General features: G+C 43.1%; 1 protein-coding gene across 1 annotated transcript; it reads left to right on the top strand.

Moving 5' to 3' along the window:
• Window positions 1–11386: 11386 nt before the first annotated feature.
• On the top strand, window positions 11387–18990 carry LOC119284121 (the record flags this gene model as incomplete). The annotated part of the gene is made up of 4 exons (XM_037563380.1): window positions 11387–12464; window positions 12567–13090; window positions 13205–13966; window positions 18400–18990. Coding segments are annotated over exons 1-4 (2955 nt in total), but the record flags the coding sequence as incomplete, so codon positions are not given.
• Between the last annotated feature and the right edge of the window lie 780 nt (window positions 18991–19770).

Raw genomic sequence — 19770 nt, 5'->3', positions numbered from 1 at the left:
ACGAACTTCCTGTATTTCTCAAAATCATGTCTAATAGTGTATAATATATGTTTTGGTGGATTTATGAGATTTTAGTACTTTTGCGTGTGCAAAAATTTTAGATAGATGATGGCATATCGAGTTATACATGTCACTGTTTAAATTGTTCATTTGTTGTATTTGACAACAGAACTAGGTATATGGCCTTTTTATGCAAAACGCTTATAATGAAATTTATTGCAATTGTAACCATTGAATCTATGAGGTCTTATTTTGTTTTTAGTAATACATGTTATCTCCATCGTAGTTCCAATATTCAGATGTTTATAGCTGACACTGGCAGAAAATATGATGAGGAGTTTTGATATATGCAGATGGAATTTCAGCCTAGTTGCATTTGAGGCGAAGGAAGGAGGTGAACTCCCAGCAAGGTGACACTTCTCCCGATGGCGACATAGCTTGTCGGGAGAAGCGAACTTATACACACGCAGTTTGGCATAGGGACGCATGAAGAAGTCTTCATATTTTTCTAAAGGATCAGGTGCAAGGTTGCACCCTATTTTTGAACAAGCCGTGTCCCATCCTCTGGGACATCTTCAGTTAATTTCCGAGCACTCCTGATCCAAACAAGGTTGATTAGCTCTCTGCAATTCAATCACCATGCATCATGTGCAAATGGCCATGCTGAAGATCAGCTCAATGATCTCTCTTCATGTAGTGGTGTCCCTGACGGTGGTCATATGTTGACGCAGCATCTGCGGGATCTAGCCATCAGGCATGCTTGCCGAAGATATGACCCATGTATAGCGACAAGCAGATTGACCGTTTTAGTCAGTGTGTGGTGGCAGTTATGATGCTCCACATAGCTATAGCTCGCATGGTTTTGATGGTTTGACCACCTCGCCAAAGATGCAGCCTTTGTTGTATGTTGAGTTTCTATGGTATGTCTCTTATTGCTTCATACGACAAATTGCCGCATTGAGTTCACTTTTTTGGCGGCAAGCAATCGCAGTTTATCCTGAAATTAATCATTAGAGTTCCTTTTTGAAGACTACATGAAATAGCTTTAGAGTTTACTATGGCCATAATAAATATGCCGCTATTTGGTGACCTGATGTATAAGTATGGCTACTCAAAATTAGTGTATTGCATGCTCAAAATCTTTAATGTCATGCTACATCTACGTCCCACACTATATGATATTACTTAATTAGTAAGGATGATGGAGTCTAAAACATTGTACTATGTGGCAAAGCACTGAAGCAGGGTACAACTAACAAACTATGGTTTGAAGAAAATAGAAAATCCAGTTGCCGGCCAGTGATCTCATTTATGTGTGTAGAATACAGTCTCAGACGAATATATAATCTATCAGGGTCGGTGGAAGCTTAGATTAACTACAATTCGTTTTCTCACCACGCAAACAATTGCCAACTCAAAGTCATCGTCTATCGGTTAGGTCACTAAACTCTGGATGATCTACAATCTACTTTTTGTTTGTTCAGTAATTCGTTTCCTGCATAAGAGCCAACTGTTCGCGGGAAAAATACTATATTTCTTATCGACGTGCAAAAAGAATCATTATTTTGGAACATAATGAATCTTTATTATTACTTTCAATGGTGAATTTTATTATGAGGTAAACAAGTGTTAACATGAATTATTAAAGTTTCCAAGCAAGCCTTTTGTTTCAATAAGACTAACTGATGATTTTTCTTCTCTATGCTTATCAAGTGTAACAGGTCATTCCATGTTCATCATTTTTTTTCCTATGAATCAACTTGGTGCTCTATATCTGCAACGCACCGCTGAATCTCTACAATAGAGCTGTGTTAGCAACTTCAACAATCAAACACATGCGAGCTTCTTTGATGTCTATTTGAGGCTCAAGCTATATATCATTTTCCATGTGCCACAATGTTAGTTAATAGGATTAGTTGTGTTTTTATGTAAATGATTTTGATGATGTATGCTATTTATTCCAGATACATGCTTAAACTCAGATTATCTACAATGGTTATCCTATCATTGTCTCGCAATTAAATGAATATATGATGCCCAGACTCTGAATACATTCATATGCTAATGTCATGTAGTGTACAACGACTTCCTATATTTTTCAGAACAATATGAAATAAAGTGTATAATTCGTTCATGGTTTTTTTGGCCAGGCCTGAAATGTTGAGGGACGATTCAGAGTACATGTGGATCAGTATTTGTTGCCTACAATCCTATATCTTATGCGTAAAAAAATGAGTAACTTTTCTTAATTTTGAGTTTGAGTGTATTGCTTGCAGATAGGCTGTGAATGATCATGCATGCTAATAATTTTGGATTGCTGAGATTTGTTTAGATGTTTTCTTATAGTTGGTCCAACGGAATAGTACTCATTTTACTTGATGTTGTTGGTAAATAAATCCAGCAGTTTGTTCTCAATTCTTTGGGAACAAAATTACAATTTATAACTTACAACGTGATTTTTGTCACAGTGTTGGTTAATCTATCCCCACCATACTATGCCTTGATATCTCTGAACCCCCTTGTTCTGCACTATTGTCTGTAGCTGCACCATATCTGCCACTAGCACCCATGATGCCTCTGTCCTCCTCAATTGCACACCCTCATCACTAAGGGTGTCTGCCTCTTATACCACCATGCCATGTGACAATCCAATTGAAAGGCTTCGATGATGATACAAACCATCTGATATATTTATTCTTCATTATGCTGTATGAATTTGTTTTTCCGTATGCACACTCATAATCGGCTGATTGGACTCCGTTTCTTCACAGTATTATAGCCCAATTCGCCTACTGTTATTCAAGCATCCATGTTAAAATCATTGGTGCAATTTGCACATGCTTAATACCAAGGAGTCAAACCAGACCAAGGCCGCTTAGACTAGTTATCTCTTCTAAATTTTAATCAGTAAGGATTACTTAAAGTTGGTTATGTAGTTGGTACCAAAGAGCACAAAAACCATTATTAGGTAAAATATTGATACTGGCAGTGGGCACCAAAGAAAAAAAGCATTAAAATCTTTGATGTCCCTTTGCAATAGCAATATCATTTCTTAGACTTATTATATGCTATTGCTTTAGCACAATCAATGGTAAAAAAAGAAAAGGCAACATCCTGCTATTATTTTGTAGGGAATAAATTTCATGACAAGGACGCATGGAAAATTAAGGTATGATCAAGTTTAAATCTGGTTGACATTAATATTTAGATACTCCCTCAAAATTCTTACGTCTAATAGAGATAAAAAAATATCAGGACAATTATACGTAAGGCTGAGTGACAATGGCTTAGTAAAAAAAGGTTATTGCTTTCATTGCGACATAATAGAAGATCAGATCGAATTGAATTGAGGAAAATGCTAACACATAATATGCTAGGACTATTAATTTCTTGCTCATGGAGAAATCTAGCCACGCTATTGGATATACTCTAAAAAGCATACTTATTCGACTATTTAGTGTACGTATAAATATGGAAGTGTAGTATGCTTTGCCTCCTTGCTCAATAGTAATGATTAGCCTCATTAGTAGCGAGCCTCTTAAAGATTTTCATTTCCTAAGACTCAGAATATACAATGTTACAATTCATTGTTTAGGAATGCACACAACTATAAAGCTTTCAGTGAAAACTTCATCTTGAAAGTATTGCAAAGTGCAAACTCAAGTTTGAAGAAAGTCCAAAATATGTATCTTTTATATATGTCATCATAACTTTTTTTTGTTGTGATATATGATTTTCAACTGCTCTTTTCTGTGGTTAATGACCAAGTAATTGTAGCATGTTATAAAACATGTTAGATTGCTATACACCTATTGATTAGCGGCTAACTGAGCTTCTTTGTAAATCACATATCCCTGACATCATTTTTTTTCATTATCATGCGTCTTTTAGAAGAAGAAAACTATGGATGAAAATGGTTAAAGATCACGATTAAATCTTAACATAGTACCTATGTAATACTATTAAGAAAAATAAACACAAACTAGCCCGTGCAAGCGCATTGGTTGACGACTAGTTTTAACTAATAGCTAATGCTTCATTTCCATTGGAAGTAAGTTAGTGTGGACACGACGACATCGACACAGGGTTGTGATGGTTATGTCCTCGACACGGGGATGCGGTGATGACGACGATATTGATATGGGACTGCGGTGGGGGTGACGACGACGACCTCAACACGGGGCTACTACGGAGACAATGTCTAAAATTGCAATATGCTGCAACATTACAATTATAGCAATAAGAAATTATGATACATTGCATGCATGTGTTAACCACAAGGCAATTGTTATCAATGAGTACTAAAATCCACCAATTAATTGTTATCATACAAGTTAGTTAGCAAGTGCATAGTAGCCAAACACGATCCGTACATCCACTAGTTAATTAGTACCGGTCATCACAAGTACTGGCACCTACTCCTCCCTTTTAGGAATAACTGTAAAGAATAGGAAATGTCTTGCATCTCTATGGTGGAGCACAGAGATCCACCAATCCCCAATTTCTGGTCTGCACTCATTCGATATTCGGTTCTGCCGATCAATTTGGTCGTGTCCCTCTAGTAGAGCTGCAGTGGAGTATGCAGCTTTAAAATTGGTCTTCTCATTGCAAATAATTGATATTCCACGTAGGGCATCCATCACCGCAGGCACAATCAATCTTGGGAGCTTTTGTTCAAGAACATAATACTAACATAATAATACATTAAGCTTATGTTCAAGATATACAAATTAAAAAATGTTTGGTGAAGGAATTCAATCAATGTTTCGCCAAAATATTGGCATTTAGTATATGCTTCCAAATTAAGACATGTACTACAACACAATATGAATCACATACTTCAGTTAGTGTTCTAGCAAAATAATTATAGAAAATAAATGCAAATGAATCTAACAATGTGAGATCTCAAACATGCAGATATATAAAGTTTAAGATCCACGGATATTTTTGCATGACCCTTGCTTTTTATTGGATATATTAAGTGCCAGAAATGTGGCGAAAAAGAAATCAATCACCGCTTTGCCAAAACATTGGCACTTAGTATATGATTCCCTGTAAAAAAATGAAGGTAAGTGCATATTCATACTGAAATTAACAAGTCATTCTAAAATTAACAAGTCATATTCCTACTATAACAAATCATTCTAAAATTAACAAGTCATTCTAAACTTCAAAAATTAACACTACCAAACAAATTAACCCTAGTAATCAAATTAACCGTAGCAAACAAATTCTAAAATTAAACCTACCAAAAAAACTAATCCTACCAAACAAATTAACACTAAAGCAAAATGAACCCTAGCCCTAACCCAAACTAATGCAATAGAATGGGACGAGATATGCTTACCATTTGTGGTGACTCCGGCGGAAGCGACGACGGACGTTATGGATGGCGGCTCCGACCGTTGGCGCGAACGACGGTCGTGAAATCGATCGGTGGTAGGGAGAGTGTGGCCGAGAGAGCGAGGTGAGTGGATAAGATTTTGGTGGACATGACAGTATAGGAGTTAGTTGTGGTCGGCGCCGCACGGCGGACGCCACTCCAAGTTAGTAGTTACAGGCTTTTATGTTTATCCACCACTACTACTTTTTTAAAATAGATGTGGTGGGTACCTGACCATGCTTGCCACTCATTCGAGGCCATTTATAAGCTTTTTCTCAGTAGTGACATGGGACACGGACATCCGTGTCCCTCGGACGGTGACCGCTGTTTCACTTTCCTATGCCCATGGTTGGCGAAGATTTAGACTAGGTTAAATGAAATATGATGAAAATGTCCACTTTTCCGCGGTGGACGTGCACTCCAAGGCCAGGGCGCGCACCAGCAGCGACCGCGCAGCAGCCTCCTCAGGGACACCAAGGACTCCCTGGACTGCACCCAGACCCGAGCGGTAGATCCGCGCGACCGCGGTGACAACATCGATCCTCGCCAGATCCGCGCGACTGCGGTGACCACTCCCATCCTCACCAGATCCGCGCCACCCAGCTCGCCCGCCCTTGCGCCGAGCCCATGAGCCCCCGCCACAACCAGGCGCGGCCGCATTGCCTCTAGCCGTGAGCCCGAAGACGCCACGCTGGCCCATGCTCCTCTGCCCAGTCGTGCTGCCCCGCGCCACCGTGCCTCACGAGAGGGAAGAAAGTGTTGGGAATATGCCCTAGAGGCAATAATAAATGAGTTATTATTATATTTCCTTGTTCATGATAATCGTTTATTATCCATGCTATAATTGTATTGATAGGAAACTCAAATACATGTGTGGGTACATAGACAACACCATGTCGCTAGTAAGCCTCTAGTTGACTAGCTCGTTGATCAATAGATGGTTACAGTTTCCTGACCATGGACATTGGATGTCGTTGATAACGGGATCACATCATTAGGAGAATGATGTGATGGACAAGACCCAATCCTAAGCCTAGCACAAAGATCGTGTAGTTCATATGCTAAAGCTTTACTAATGTCAAGTATCATTTCCTTAGACCATGAGATTGTGCAACTCCCGGATACCGTAGGAATGCTTTGGGTGTACCAAATGTTACAACGTAACTAGGTGGCTATAAAGGTGCACTACGGGTATCTCCAAAAGTGTCTGTTGGGTTGGCACGAATCGAGACTGGGATTTGTCATTCCGGTTGACGGAGAGGTATCTCTGGGCCCACTCGGTAGGACATCATCATAATGTGCACAATGTGACCAAGGGGTTGATCACAGGATGATGTGTTACGGAACGAGTAAAGAGACTTGCTGGTAACGAGATAGAACAAGGTATTGGCATACCAACGATCGAATCTCGGGCAAGTACAATACCGCTAGACAAAGGGAATTGTATACGGGATTGATTGAGTCCTTGACATCGTGGTTCATCCGATGAGATCGTCGTGGAACATGTGGGAGCCAACATGGGTATCCAGATCCCGCTGTTGGTTATTGACCGGAGAACGTCTCGGTCATGTCTGCATTGTTCCCGAACCCGTAGGGTCTACACACTTAAGGTTCGATGACGCTAGGGTTATAGGGAATAGATATACATGGTTACCGAATGTTGTTCGGACTCCCGGATGAGATCCCGAACGTCACGAGGAGTTCCGGAATGGTCCGGAGGTAAATATTTATATATGGGAAGTCCTGTTTTGGTCACCGGAAAAGTTTCGGGTGTTATTGATAATGTACCGGGACCACCGGGAGGGTCCCGAGGTCCACCAAGTGGGGCCACCGGCCCCAGAGGGCTGCATGGGCCTAGTGTGGGAGGGGACCAGCCCCAGGTGGGCTGGTGCGCCCCCCACAAGGGCCCAAGGCGCCTAGGGTTTGGGGAGGGGGCTCCTCCACCTTGCTTGGGGGGGGGGCAAGTTTCCCCCTCTCCCCGCCCCCTTGGCTGCCACCCTAGATGGGTTTGGGGCTGCCGCACCCCTTGGGGTGGGAACCCTAGAGGGGGCGCACCCCCTCCCTCTCCCCTAAATATACTTGAGGTTATGGGGCTGCCATACATAAGAGTTTCCACCTCTCCCTGGCGCAGCCCTACCTCTCTTTCTCCTTGTCTCTCGCGGTGCTTGGCGAAGCCCTGCTGGATTGCCACGCTCCTCCATCACCACCATGCCGTTGTGCTGCTGCTGGACGGAGTCTTCCTCAACCTCTCCCTCTCTCCTTGCTGGATCAAGGCATGAGAGACGTCACCGGGCTGCACGTGTGTTGAACGCGGAGGTGCCGTCCGTTCGGCACTAGGATCTCCGGTGATTTGGATCACGATGAGTACGACTCCTTCAACCTAGTTCTCTTGAACGCTTCCGCTTAGCGATCTACAAGGGTATGTAGATGCACTCCCCTCTCTCTCATTGTTGGTCTCTCCATAGATAGATCTTGGTGACTCGTAGGAAAATTTTGAATTTATGCTACGTTCCCCAACAGTGGCATCATGAGCTAGGTCTATTGCGTCGATTCTTTGCACAAGTAGAACACAAAGTAGTTGTGGGCGTTGATTTTGTTCAATATGCTTACCGTTACTAGTCCAATCTTGATTCGGCTGCATTGTGGGATGAAGCGGCCCGAACCGACCTTACACGTACACTTACATGACAGGTTCCACCGACTGACATGCACTTGTTGCATAAGGTGGCTAGCGGGTGCCAGTCTCTCCCACTTTAGTCGGATCGGATTCGATGAAAAGGGTCCTTATGAAGGGTAAATAGCAATTCACATATCACGTTGTGGTTTTTGCGTAGGTAAGAAACGTTCTTGCTAGAAACCCATAGCAGCCACGTAAAACATGCAAACAACAATTAGAGGACGTCTAACTTGTTTTGGCAGGGTATGCTATGTGATGTGATATGGCCAAAAAGGAATGTGATGAATGATATGTGATGTATGAGATTGATCATGTTCTTGTAATAGGAATCATGACTTGCATGTCGATGAGTATGACAACCGGCAGGAGCCATAGAAGTTGTCTTAATTTATTGTATGACCTATGTGTCATTAAACAACGCCATGTAATTACTTTACTTTATTTCTAACCGGTAGCCATAGTAGTAGAAGTAATAGTTGGCGAGACAACTTCATGAAGACACGATGATGGAGATCATGGTGTCATGCCAGTGACGATGATGATCATGGAGCCCCGAAGATGGAGATCAAAAGGAGCAAAATGATATTGGCCATATCATGTCACTATTTGATTGCATGTGATGTTTATCATGTTTATGCATCTTATTTGCTTAGAACGACGGTAGTAAATAAGATGATCCCTCACTAAAATTTCAAGAAAGTGTTCCCCCGAACTGTGCACCATTGCGAAAGTTCGTCGTTTCGAAGCACCACGTGATGATCGGGTGTCATAGATTCTAACGTTCACATACAACGGTGTAAGCTAGATTTACGCACGCGAAACACTTAGGTTGACTTGATGAGCCTAGCATGTACAGACATGGCCTCGGAACACAAGAGACCGAAAGGTCGAGCGTGAGTCGTATGGTAAATACGATCAACATGAAGATGTTCACCGATGATGACTAGTCCGTCTCACGTGATGATCGGACACGGCCTAGTTGACTCGGATCATGTAATCACTTAGATGACTAGAGGGATGTCTATCTGAGTGGGAGTTCATTAGATGAACTTAATTATCCTAAACATAGTCAAAAGCCCTTTGCAAATTATGTCATAGCTCGCGCTCTAGTTCTATTGTTTTAGATATGTTCCTAGAGAAAATATAGTTGAAAGTTGACAGTAGCAATTATGTGGACAGTAGATGGCTTATGTCCTTAATGCACCGCTTGGTGTGCTGGACCTCGAACGTGGTCTGTGGATGTTGCGAACATCTGACATACACGTTTTCATGACTACATGATAGTTTGGTAATGTTAAATGGTTTAGAATTGAGGCACCGAAGACATTTTTGAAATGTCGCAGAACATATGAGATGTTCCAAGAGCTGAAATTGGGATTTCAGGCTCGTTCCCACGTCAAGAGGTATGAGACCTCCGATGAGTTTTCTAGCCTACAAGCTGAGGGAGAAGATCTCAATCGTTGAGCTTGTACTAAGATTGTGTGGGTACGACAATCACTTGAATCGAGTGGGAGTTAATCTTCCAGATGAGATAGTGATGTTTCTCCAAAGACATTGCCACCAAGCTACTAGAGCTTCGTGATGAACTATAACTTAAGAGGGATAGATATGATGATCCTTGAGCTATTCGCGATGTCCGGCGCCGCAAAAGTAGAAATCAAGAAGGAGCATCAATTGTTGATGGTTAGTGAAACCACTAGTTTCAAGAAGGGCAAGGGCAAGAAAGGATACTTCATGAAACGGCAAATCAGTTGCTGCTCCAGTGAAGAAACCCAAGGTTGAACCCAAACCCGAGACTAAGTGTTTTTGTAATAAGGGGAACAGCCACTGGAGCAGAATTACCCTAGAGACTAGGTAGATGAGAAGGCTGGCAAGGTCGATAGAAGTATATTGGATATACATTATGTTAATGTGTACTTTACTAGTACTCCTAGTAGCACCAGGGTATTAGATACCGGTTCGGTTGCTAAGTTTTTGTAACTCGAAATAAAAGCTACACTACTAGAAAAAGGACCTAATATGAGACACATTAGTGCCGGTTTGATTTTGAGCCGGCACTAATGTGTCCATTAGTGCCGGTTCCAACGGCTAGCCGGCCGTTCTCATTAGTACCGGTTCGTGGCGAACCTTTAGCACCGGTCCGTGCCACGAACCGGTACTAAAGAGAGTGGTGGCAGGGTGTTGTCAGTCTGGGGCCCCTCCAGCACCTTTAGTACCAGTTCGTGGCACGGACCGGTACTAAAGGTCGACGTACATAAACCCTTCATCCACCCGAGCCACTCTGTTCTTCCCCTTTCCCCTCACATCCTCTGTTCTTCCCCTCTCTTCCTCGAGCTCCTAACAATTTTTTCCCAAAATTTGTCAAGATTTGAAGGCCCCCATCCATTCAAATGATCACAAAGGTTAGCAACTTTGTCCTTTCAACTCTCATTGCTAGATTAGCTCTTGCAATGCTTTGCATAGTGATTAATTTGGGAGGAATTATATTTGCTAGTATTTTATTCATATGCAATTTGAGGTAAAAAATAACACTTAGTTTGCATATGTAGGTGTGGTTTACTTAGTGCCTTCTAAATCTCCGTCGTAACCACCGTCGATCGCCCGCACCGTCCCGTCGTTGGCACCACCTTGTGGTGAGGCTCTTGTTCATGAATGTTTTACATTACCAAATTGATGTTTGTGTGATTTGGATATATAGTTACTCGTATAATTATCTTACCCGTACGTTGTTTGTTATACATAGTGTCATGGTTTTGATATCCGTCCCCGTCGGCCCTCGTCCTTGTTATGATTCGGATGTGGTATATTCTATTTTAAAACTAGTTGTTGCATTTCGTGTTTATGACAAATTATGCCCATCAAGTTGACATAGATATTTTTATCTAGGAGGTATGTGAACCGGAAATTCCAACCGACCCTATTGTCGAGAGGTTAAATTTAGTTGAAAGAGAAAACGAGTATTTGAAAGAAAAATTGAAAAGAATTGAGGGGGAGAAGATGGAATTGGAGTTGCATGTTGCCGATGTCATCGATGATCACAAGATCAAGATGGAGAAAATGAGGTTGAAGATTAGAAAGATTAGAAAATATGCCATTGATAGTGTGGCTTGGTATCATTATGTTGTTGGATCAATTGTTACCTTAGTTGCGATCTTCATCGCATTTGTTGTTGTATTTAAATTCTTTAGCTAGAGAGTTATTTGTATGTTGCATTTAATTAAGTGTTGTATATGAACTTTATGTATGAACTTTATGTATGAATTTTATGTATGAACTTTATGTATGAACTTGTATTAATTTGGTCTATTCGGTGTTGTGTAATGAAGATGAGCCGACAATGGATGTATGATGACAGATGCTCTCTCGAGTTCATTAATGGCGTGCATACTTTCCTGCTTGCCGCTGAGGCAAACAAGCGGGCGGATGGTTTTATGCCTTGTCCATGTGTTGGCTGTAAGAATGGTCACAGTTACTCTACGTCAAGAACCATTCACGTCCACCTATTTGAGTCCGGTTTCATGCCCCACTATAATGTTTGGACCAAGCACGGAGAAATAGGGGTTATGATGGAAGACAATGAAGAAGAAGAGGATGACGACGGCTATCCAGGCCATGGGTTCCCTGAATACGATGATACGACAATGGGGGATGAAGCTGAGCCGGCAATGCAGGAAGAAGCTGAAGAAGAGGCATCAGATGAGCCCGCTGATGATCTAGGTCGGGCCATTGCCGATGCAAAGAGAAACTGCGCAAGTGATCTGGAGAGGACGAAGTTGCAGCGCATGTTAGAGGATCACAAGAAATTGTTGTACCCAAATTGCGAAGCTGACAAAAAAAAGTTGGGCACCACACTTGAATTGCTGCAATGGAAGGCAGAGAATGGTGTATCTGACAAGGGATTTGGAAAGTTACTGGTAATGATAAAGAATATGCTTCCAAAGGACAACGAATTGCCCGAGAGTACGTATGAAGCAAAGAAGGTTGTCTGCCCTCTAGGGTTAGAGGTGCAAAAGATACATGCATGCCCTAATGACTGCATCCTCTACCGCGGTGAGTACGAGGATTTGAACGCTTGCCCGGTATGCGGTGCATTGCGTTATAAGATCAGTCGCGATGACCCTGGTGATGTCGAGGGTGAGCGCCCCAGGAAGAAGATTCCTACCAAGGTGATGTGGTATGCTCCTATAATACCACGGTTGAAACGTTTGTTTCAAAACAAAGAGCATGCGAAGGCGATGCGGTGGCACGCAAAAGACCGTAAGAAAGACGGAAAGTTGAGAGTACCCGCTGACGGTTCGCAGTGGAGAAAAATCGAGAGAAAGTACTGGGAGGAGTTTGCAGGTGACCCAAGGAACGTATGGTTTGGTCTAAGCGCAGATGGCATTAATCCTTTTGGGGAGCAGAGCAGCAACCATAGCACGTGGCATGTGACTCTATGTTTGTATAACCTTCCTCCTTGGTTGTGCATGAAGCGGAAGTTCATTATGATGCCAGTGCTCATCCAAGGCCCTAAGCAACCCGGCAACGACATTGATGTGTACCTAAGGCCATTAGTTGAAGAACTCTTACAACTGTGGAATGGAACATATGTACGTGCGTGGGATGAGAACATGGGGGAAGAATTTGACCTAAAGGCGTTGTTGTTCGTGACCATCAATGATTGGCCTGCTCTCAGTAACCTTTCAGGACAGACAAGCAAGGGATACCACGGATGCACGCACTGTTTGGATGATACCGATAGTATATATTTGAATAGTTGTAAGAAGAATGTGTACCTGGGCCATCATCGATTTCTTCCGAGCAGGCATCTCGTAAGAAAGAAAGGCAAGCATTTCAAAGGTGAGGTGGATCACCGGACGAAGCCTCGCCACCGTATTGGTGCTGATGTACATGATATGGTCAAGGATTTGAAGGTAATCTTTGGAAAGAGTCCTGCCGGACAACCTGTTCCGAAGGACGCTGACGGACGCGAACCCATGTGGAAGAAGAAATCTATATTTTGGGACCTGCCATATTGGAAAGACCTAGAGGTCCTCTCCGCAATCGACGTGATGCACGTGACGAAGAATCTTTGTGTGACCCTGCTTGGCTTTTTGGGCGTGTATGGGAAGACAAAAGATACACCAGAGGCACGGGAGGACCAGCAACGTATGCACGGAAAAGACGGCATACATCAGGGTCAGGCTAGCTACGCTCTTACCAAAGAAGAGAAGGAAATCTTCTTCGAATACCTGCTCAGCATGAAGGTACCGTCTGGCTTCTCGTCGAATATAAAGGGAATAATAAATATGGCAGAGAAAAAGTTCCAGAACCTAAAGTCTCATGACTGCCACGTGATTATGACGCAACTCCTTCTGGTTGCATTGAGGGGGCTTCTACCGGAAAACGTTCGATTAGCCATTGTGAAGCTATGTGCATTCCTCAATGCAATCTCTGAGAAGGTAATCGATCCAGAAATCATACCAAGGTTACAGAATGATTTGGTGCAATGTCTTGTCAGTTTCGAGTTGGTGTTCCCACCAGCCTTCTTCAACATCATGACGCACGTCCTAGTTCACCTTTGCGAGGAGATTAACGTTTTGGGTCCTATATTTCTACACAATATGTTCCCCTTTGAAAGGCTCATGAGAGTCTTGAACAAATATGTTCATAACCGTGCTAGGCCAGAAGGAAGCATCTCGAAGGGCCATGAATATGAGGAGGTCATTGAGTTTTGTATTGACTTTATTCCTGACCTTAAGCCGATTGGTGTTCCTGAATCGCGGCATAAGGGAAGACTGGAAGGAAAAGGCACACTAGGAGGGCATCAAATAATATGTATGGACGGGCATTCTCTCACTGAAGCACACTACACAGTTCTACAGAATTCCGCCTTGGTGGCTCCGTATATGGAGGAACACAAGAATTTTCTACAGTCCAAACACCCAGAGAAGTCTGACGACTGGATTACACGCGAACAAACGAGGACTTTCGCCGGTTGGTGTGACACCCCAAAATTTTGGCCTTGTTTTAATGGAATAAAATTTTGCAAGGATTTAAAACTTTGAATTTTTGAGCTCCATTTTGATTTTTAAATCATTTCCTTCCCTGTTATTTTGAGTTTTTCCCAGAGAGAAAACTTTTCTAATGTCTTGTTAGACTTGTTTTAACCTCTCAAGAAAAACTTTTCCTTATCCAGTATAACTAATTAACTAATTTAGTTGCTTGATCATTGTTTTCTTGAAAAATAGTTTTTCAAGGTTAAATGGCCATATTTGAACTACAACCATTTGATAAATTCACTTAAAATTCCCACAAAAATTTGGAGATGTCATGTGATGTTTTTAAATCACTTTTATGCTAAAATATATTTCATTCATGAAATATTTTGAGCTCCACAGCAAATTTTGTTCTCTGGTCCAGTGAGCAATTTTACACTGCAACCTATTTAAATATTTCTTTAAAACTTCTACCAAAACTAAGGGAGGTCAGTAGGAGCCTATTATTTCACTTTGTGCAAAAACCTATTTATGTTCTTTCAAAAATTTGAGTGAATCAACCTCATCTTCATTCTGGACCAACTTGATGGTTTGTACAGCAACCATGTTTTTACTTGCTCTTTAACCCTTGATCATTTCTCCTACTTGTAGTCCCCCATGTTAAACCCTTAAGTCCAGGAGCATGCACCTTTTGGATCATTTTTGGTTCATGAAATAATGCTATTTATTTCCTGTCCAAAATTGAAGTTTTGTGAAACTTGCACTAACAAGTTTCTGCTTTTGGCCAAATAACCTCACCACTCTCCCTTTCATCCACAGAGACACTGATCTGGAGATTTTGGCCACTCCAAGAAATGCCTAAGTGCCCTTGGTATTTTGTCAAACACCTTATGGGCATGAACAGTTTTGGCATGATTATAGATTTGTATGATGGACTTGTCCATCTGTCCAAACCATGTTGTCCAATAGCCTACTAATGGTCTCCAACCCAGACCTGTGGTTTTGCACTTGATCCCTAGCAGTTTTTGGCTACCCTGGCATTTCATCAAACACCTTCTGTGCGTGCACTGGACGCGCCCAGAGCGCGCGTATTGCAGCCGCGCGCCCGAGCCGACACGCTGGCCCCCCTGGCTTTGGCCCACACAGCAGCATCACGCCACGCGCTCCCCTTCTCTCAGCTACGCGCCAAGCCGCCCCTCGCCGCGCCCGGCAGGCCAAGCACTAGCCGCCGCCGCCGCCCGACAGCCCTGCGCCGTTCAGCGCTGCCCAAGCCACTCCCGCTCGCCACCTGGCCCCTGGAACAGCGCGTGCTCATCCGCAGCCATGTCCGCTAGCGCTCGTCGCCGCCATGATGCCCTGCTGCTACAGAACGTCGGTTCGCCGGAAGCTTATCCACGGCCGCCGCTGAACCGCCTCGACTCGCCTATATAAGGAGCCCCGAGCTCATCTCCGCACGCAGGCAGTCCCAAGCCACCTCTAGAGGACCCCCATTGGCAGCCAATCGACCCGGGGAGGCCTCCTTCCTCATCTCCGGCAACCACGGCCGCCGCCACTGCCCCGGCCATTTCGGCACCACCGAGGCCTCTCCCTCTCCGTTCTCTCCACCAGGAACCTCCTCATCCTCCCGTGAGCCTTTTCCCCTACTTGATTTTGATCGGGAGCCAACGCCGCCACAAAGTCACTTCGCCACCGAAGCCTTCCTCCGCCGCGGAGCTCGCCGCCGGCCGCTCACTCCGTCCCCGCCGACCCAACGACTACCGGGAGGACCGCCCCAACCTTACAGATCCATCCCCACCCTCGGGGGCCCGCGAGGAGCAGCCAAACGCCGGCGACGATCGCCGGAGCCCCGCTCCGCTCGGGCAAAGGAGGGAGACGACGCGCGGCGACTGGTCAAACCTGACCAGTGGGCCAGGCAGGCCCACTGTCAGTGACACCCCGCGCCGCCCGCGTGGTTAAGTGGAGGCGTAAAGCCCCAAGTACGCCTCCTCTGTACCGAAAGCGTAATCTCGTCTGAATCGTTTTCTTTTCTGTTTTAATTTAAATAACAGATTTGACCAAATCTTTGACTGGCTATAACTTTTTAAATATAAGTCCAAATGAAATGATTCTTTTTCCTACCTTCCTCAAATTTGGTCTAGTTTATTTTAAGATTTATTTGAAAAAATTTCAAACAACTTTTTGGTTCTGTTTTTGAAATGTGTGTTAATTCAAATATATTCTTAAATAGGATTTTGGGAGAGAGAAGAAACTTTCAAAAGTTTTGGAGTGCACCCTGCCTTTCCACACATTGAAGGCAAGCATTCTGAACCCCGGCATAATATTTTTGGTGTGATCGTTGATACATTTATAACACCACCGCATTTCGAAGGACTTGTTATTTCATGTGATATGATCATATGCATGGGTGCATGTTGTTGATTTCCATGCTGTTGGAAATGGACTCACTTGTGATGATAATCACCCTCATGTGCCTTGCATGCATACCGGCAGGAACCCGGGAAAACCTCGGCCTTGGGTAGGCATGAGTTTGTCGCCGGTCTCCGTCGGGACGGTTATGTCTGGTATGGCATGGTAAGGTGATATGAGCGGTGACTTTGTTGGATAAAATATATTTGTCATGCTAATCATGCAGGGAATACTTGAACCTCCTGAGTCGAACGTAGATCGAGTCTTGTTCCAGTAACCCCCATACTTGTTTCGTACTACCACTCGTTTCTACAGCAAGTAGAGTACGGTTCAGTAAGTTGTCAACCTCTTTCTAGCACACACCGTACAGAGAGGCCATGGTGGAAGATACCGGTTGTAGCTGGTAGGCAGGCCACCTGGTCCGGGGGCATGGGTGTTTCCGGTTGGGACCGAGAGGGGAGGCCACCCCTTAGAGCGCGCGATATAAATTTGATCCCATGCTACGCGAGGTTGTAGCCTCCCCACTTAGAGTTGCTTAACAGGTGTCGTGGGTGATTCCAGACACGTGTGAGATAAGCTGGTGTGTGCAAGTTAGGTGTGTTTTCAACAAAAAGACCGTAGACGGAATTAGTCCTGCTGGACTAAAGAAATCCGTTACTCGTGGGTAAAGAGTACACCCTCTGCAAAGAATAAACCTATTCGAATACCCGTGTCCATGGTTAAGGATTACAGTCTGGGATGGGTCAGGTGTCGGTCTTAGTGTCGGTCTTCGGAGGTGAAACCATTAACCAGAAAATGGAATTACTACTCGTGACTTGTGATATCTATGATTATTATTATTATTGTTGACTAACCCATGATATTATTGTTATTACCGAATATCTCTGGGATGGTTCTACCTCCGGGATATTCATTATGATTGTTTCTTTTAAATCCCTTTATGTGGCGTCGCTCAGATGCCCGACTGTGGCATTTCTTTTAAAAGCCCTTTCTGTGGTGTCGCTCAGACGCCCGACTGTGGCATTCCTTTTAAAGCCCTTTATGTGGCGTCGCTCAGACGCCCGACTGTGGCATTTCTTTTAAAAAGCCCTTTCTGTGGTGTCGCTCAGACGCCCGACTGTGGCATTTCTTTTAAAGCCCTTTATGTGGCGTCGCCCAGACGCCCGACTGTGGCATTTCTTTTTAAAGCCCTTTATGTGGCGTCGCCCAGACGCCCGACTGTGGCATTTCTTTTAAAGCCCTTTATGTGGCGTCGCCCAGACGCCCGACTGTGGCATTTCTTTTAAAGCCCTTTATGTGGCGTCGCTCAGACGTCCGACTGTGGCATTACTTGTTATTTGTTTCATAAATTTTTATACTACCATGTTATTGCAATTTTATAAATAACTTGCTTGCACGCATCCGAGATTTATTTATCTTTTGTGACTGACGTCATGAGCATAAAATATTTTTCAGCACATCATTGTTATATTATACCTGTGTTCATAATGTTTGCGAGTACATTCAAAGTACTCACTGGCTTGTCCCTGGCTATTGTCTTGGCAAGATTTTTCTTGCACGGAGAGGAGCGACGCGATGCCAGCCCCGGAAACCACTCAATGGAGATAGCAGCCTCGCGAAGATAGGAATTAACCTGGTCAGCTGTTCCCGTGGGAAATGGAGTCCCATAGACACTGATGTTTCACAAACCGCTTCCGCCATCAACCACTAGAAACCATTTGTTGTACTCACAGGCCAGAATGGTCTTGTACTACATATTTTGTATTCTTTCTTGGAATTTCTGTATCAAGTTGGAGCCTCATCAGCTAACAGTAATCCTGGGGCTGATGAGCACGACGGTCTTTTCTGGAATTTTATTACCCGGAAAACCCAGTCGTGACAGTTGGTTGCAGAAACGTGCCCTGAATGATGGCGATATTCAAAATGACCTGTACTCGTTGTCCCAGTTACCATCTTCAAATATAATGACTTTCAAAGGGTACCAGATAAATGGGAATACATTTTACACGATCGCCCAAGATAAGAAGAGCACCAACCAAAACAGTGGTGTCCGCTTTGATGCAACAACCAACACGGGAAAGGAAACATATTATGGTTACATAGAAGACATATGGGAACTTAACTATGGATCAGGTTATTTGAAGGTCCCTTTGTTTCGGTGCAAATGGGTCAATATGACACGAGGCGGGGTAACGGAAGACCCGCAGTACGGAATGACAACAGTGGATCTCAACAATCTTGCGTATGCAGACGAACCATTCGTCCTAGCCAATGATGTGGCGCATGTTTTTTATGTGAAAGACATGTCTACCAGGCCGAGAAAAAGAAAAGATAAGGAAGCGGATGGATCATATGACGAGCCAAAGCGCCACATAGTTCTTTCAGGAAAAAGAAACATCGTGGGAGTGGATGACAAGACAGACATGTCAGAAGATTATGAAAAGTTTGATGAAATTGCTCCATTCACAGTGAATATTGACCCGAGCATCCAGTTAAATGATGAAGATTTTCCATGGCTACGACGCAAAGGGACACACGCGAAGAAAAAGTTTCACACCCAAAGATCTGGGATGTGATCGGCTTCAGTATCATCACTTTCTTCTGTGTTTCACACCCAGGAGAGAATGTCTGTAATAGTTAGGATAGTTAATTATGTGTTTTGGCATTTGAAACGCGAAGAAATTTTATGTACAAACAAATTCTTTTCATGCATTTACTGATTTTTTCCAGCTAAATGACCCTGAAATTGAAAATCATTTGAAATGAACTCAGAAAAGGTTGAAAGTTGGCATGGTATCATAATTTCATACAAATAGCATGTGCAAAAAAGTAGAGAGGGTTACGGCAAAAACTGGTTACACTTCGTGTACAAAATGGACAATATCTTTCAAAGTATCAGGGTTTCCGACGAAAACTAAACTATTACAAAGGCATTTCATTTTTTAAATAACCTAAGCATTACCAAATTGAATATAATGATAAAACACACTAATATTAAACATAAGAAAAAGAATCACTGAAAAAACTTTTTTCAAAGTTAAGTTATTCACAAACTGATTCACAAAAATTTCAAATAATTCAAAATTTAAACTATTCAAATTTGAAAACTACCGGCACTAACAGAAAGTTTGTAATTTTTTGTACCTAAAGCAAAAATATTCACAAAGAAACTCTAAATACAGCAAAAAAGAACTCAAAAATAAATAAAACAAAAATAAATAAAGCGAAAATAAATAAAGCGAAAAAATTAAGAAAATAAAAAAGCCCGCCTACCGGGCCAAAGCGGCCTGCATACGACTAGGAACACAACCTTTAGTTGGGCCAGG

Source organism: Triticum dicoccoides, chromosome 4A (assembly GCF_002162155.2).
Source record: "Triticum dicoccoides isolate Atlit2015 ecotype Zavitan chromosome 4A, WEW_v2.0, whole genome shotgun sequence".
Lineage (NCBI taxonomy): Eukaryota > Viridiplantae > Streptophyta > Magnoliopsida > Poales > Poaceae > Triticum > Triticum dicoccoides.
The sequence above is the reverse complement of the archived record's forward strand: the minus strand, read 5'-3'. Positions and strand labels throughout refer to the sequence as shown.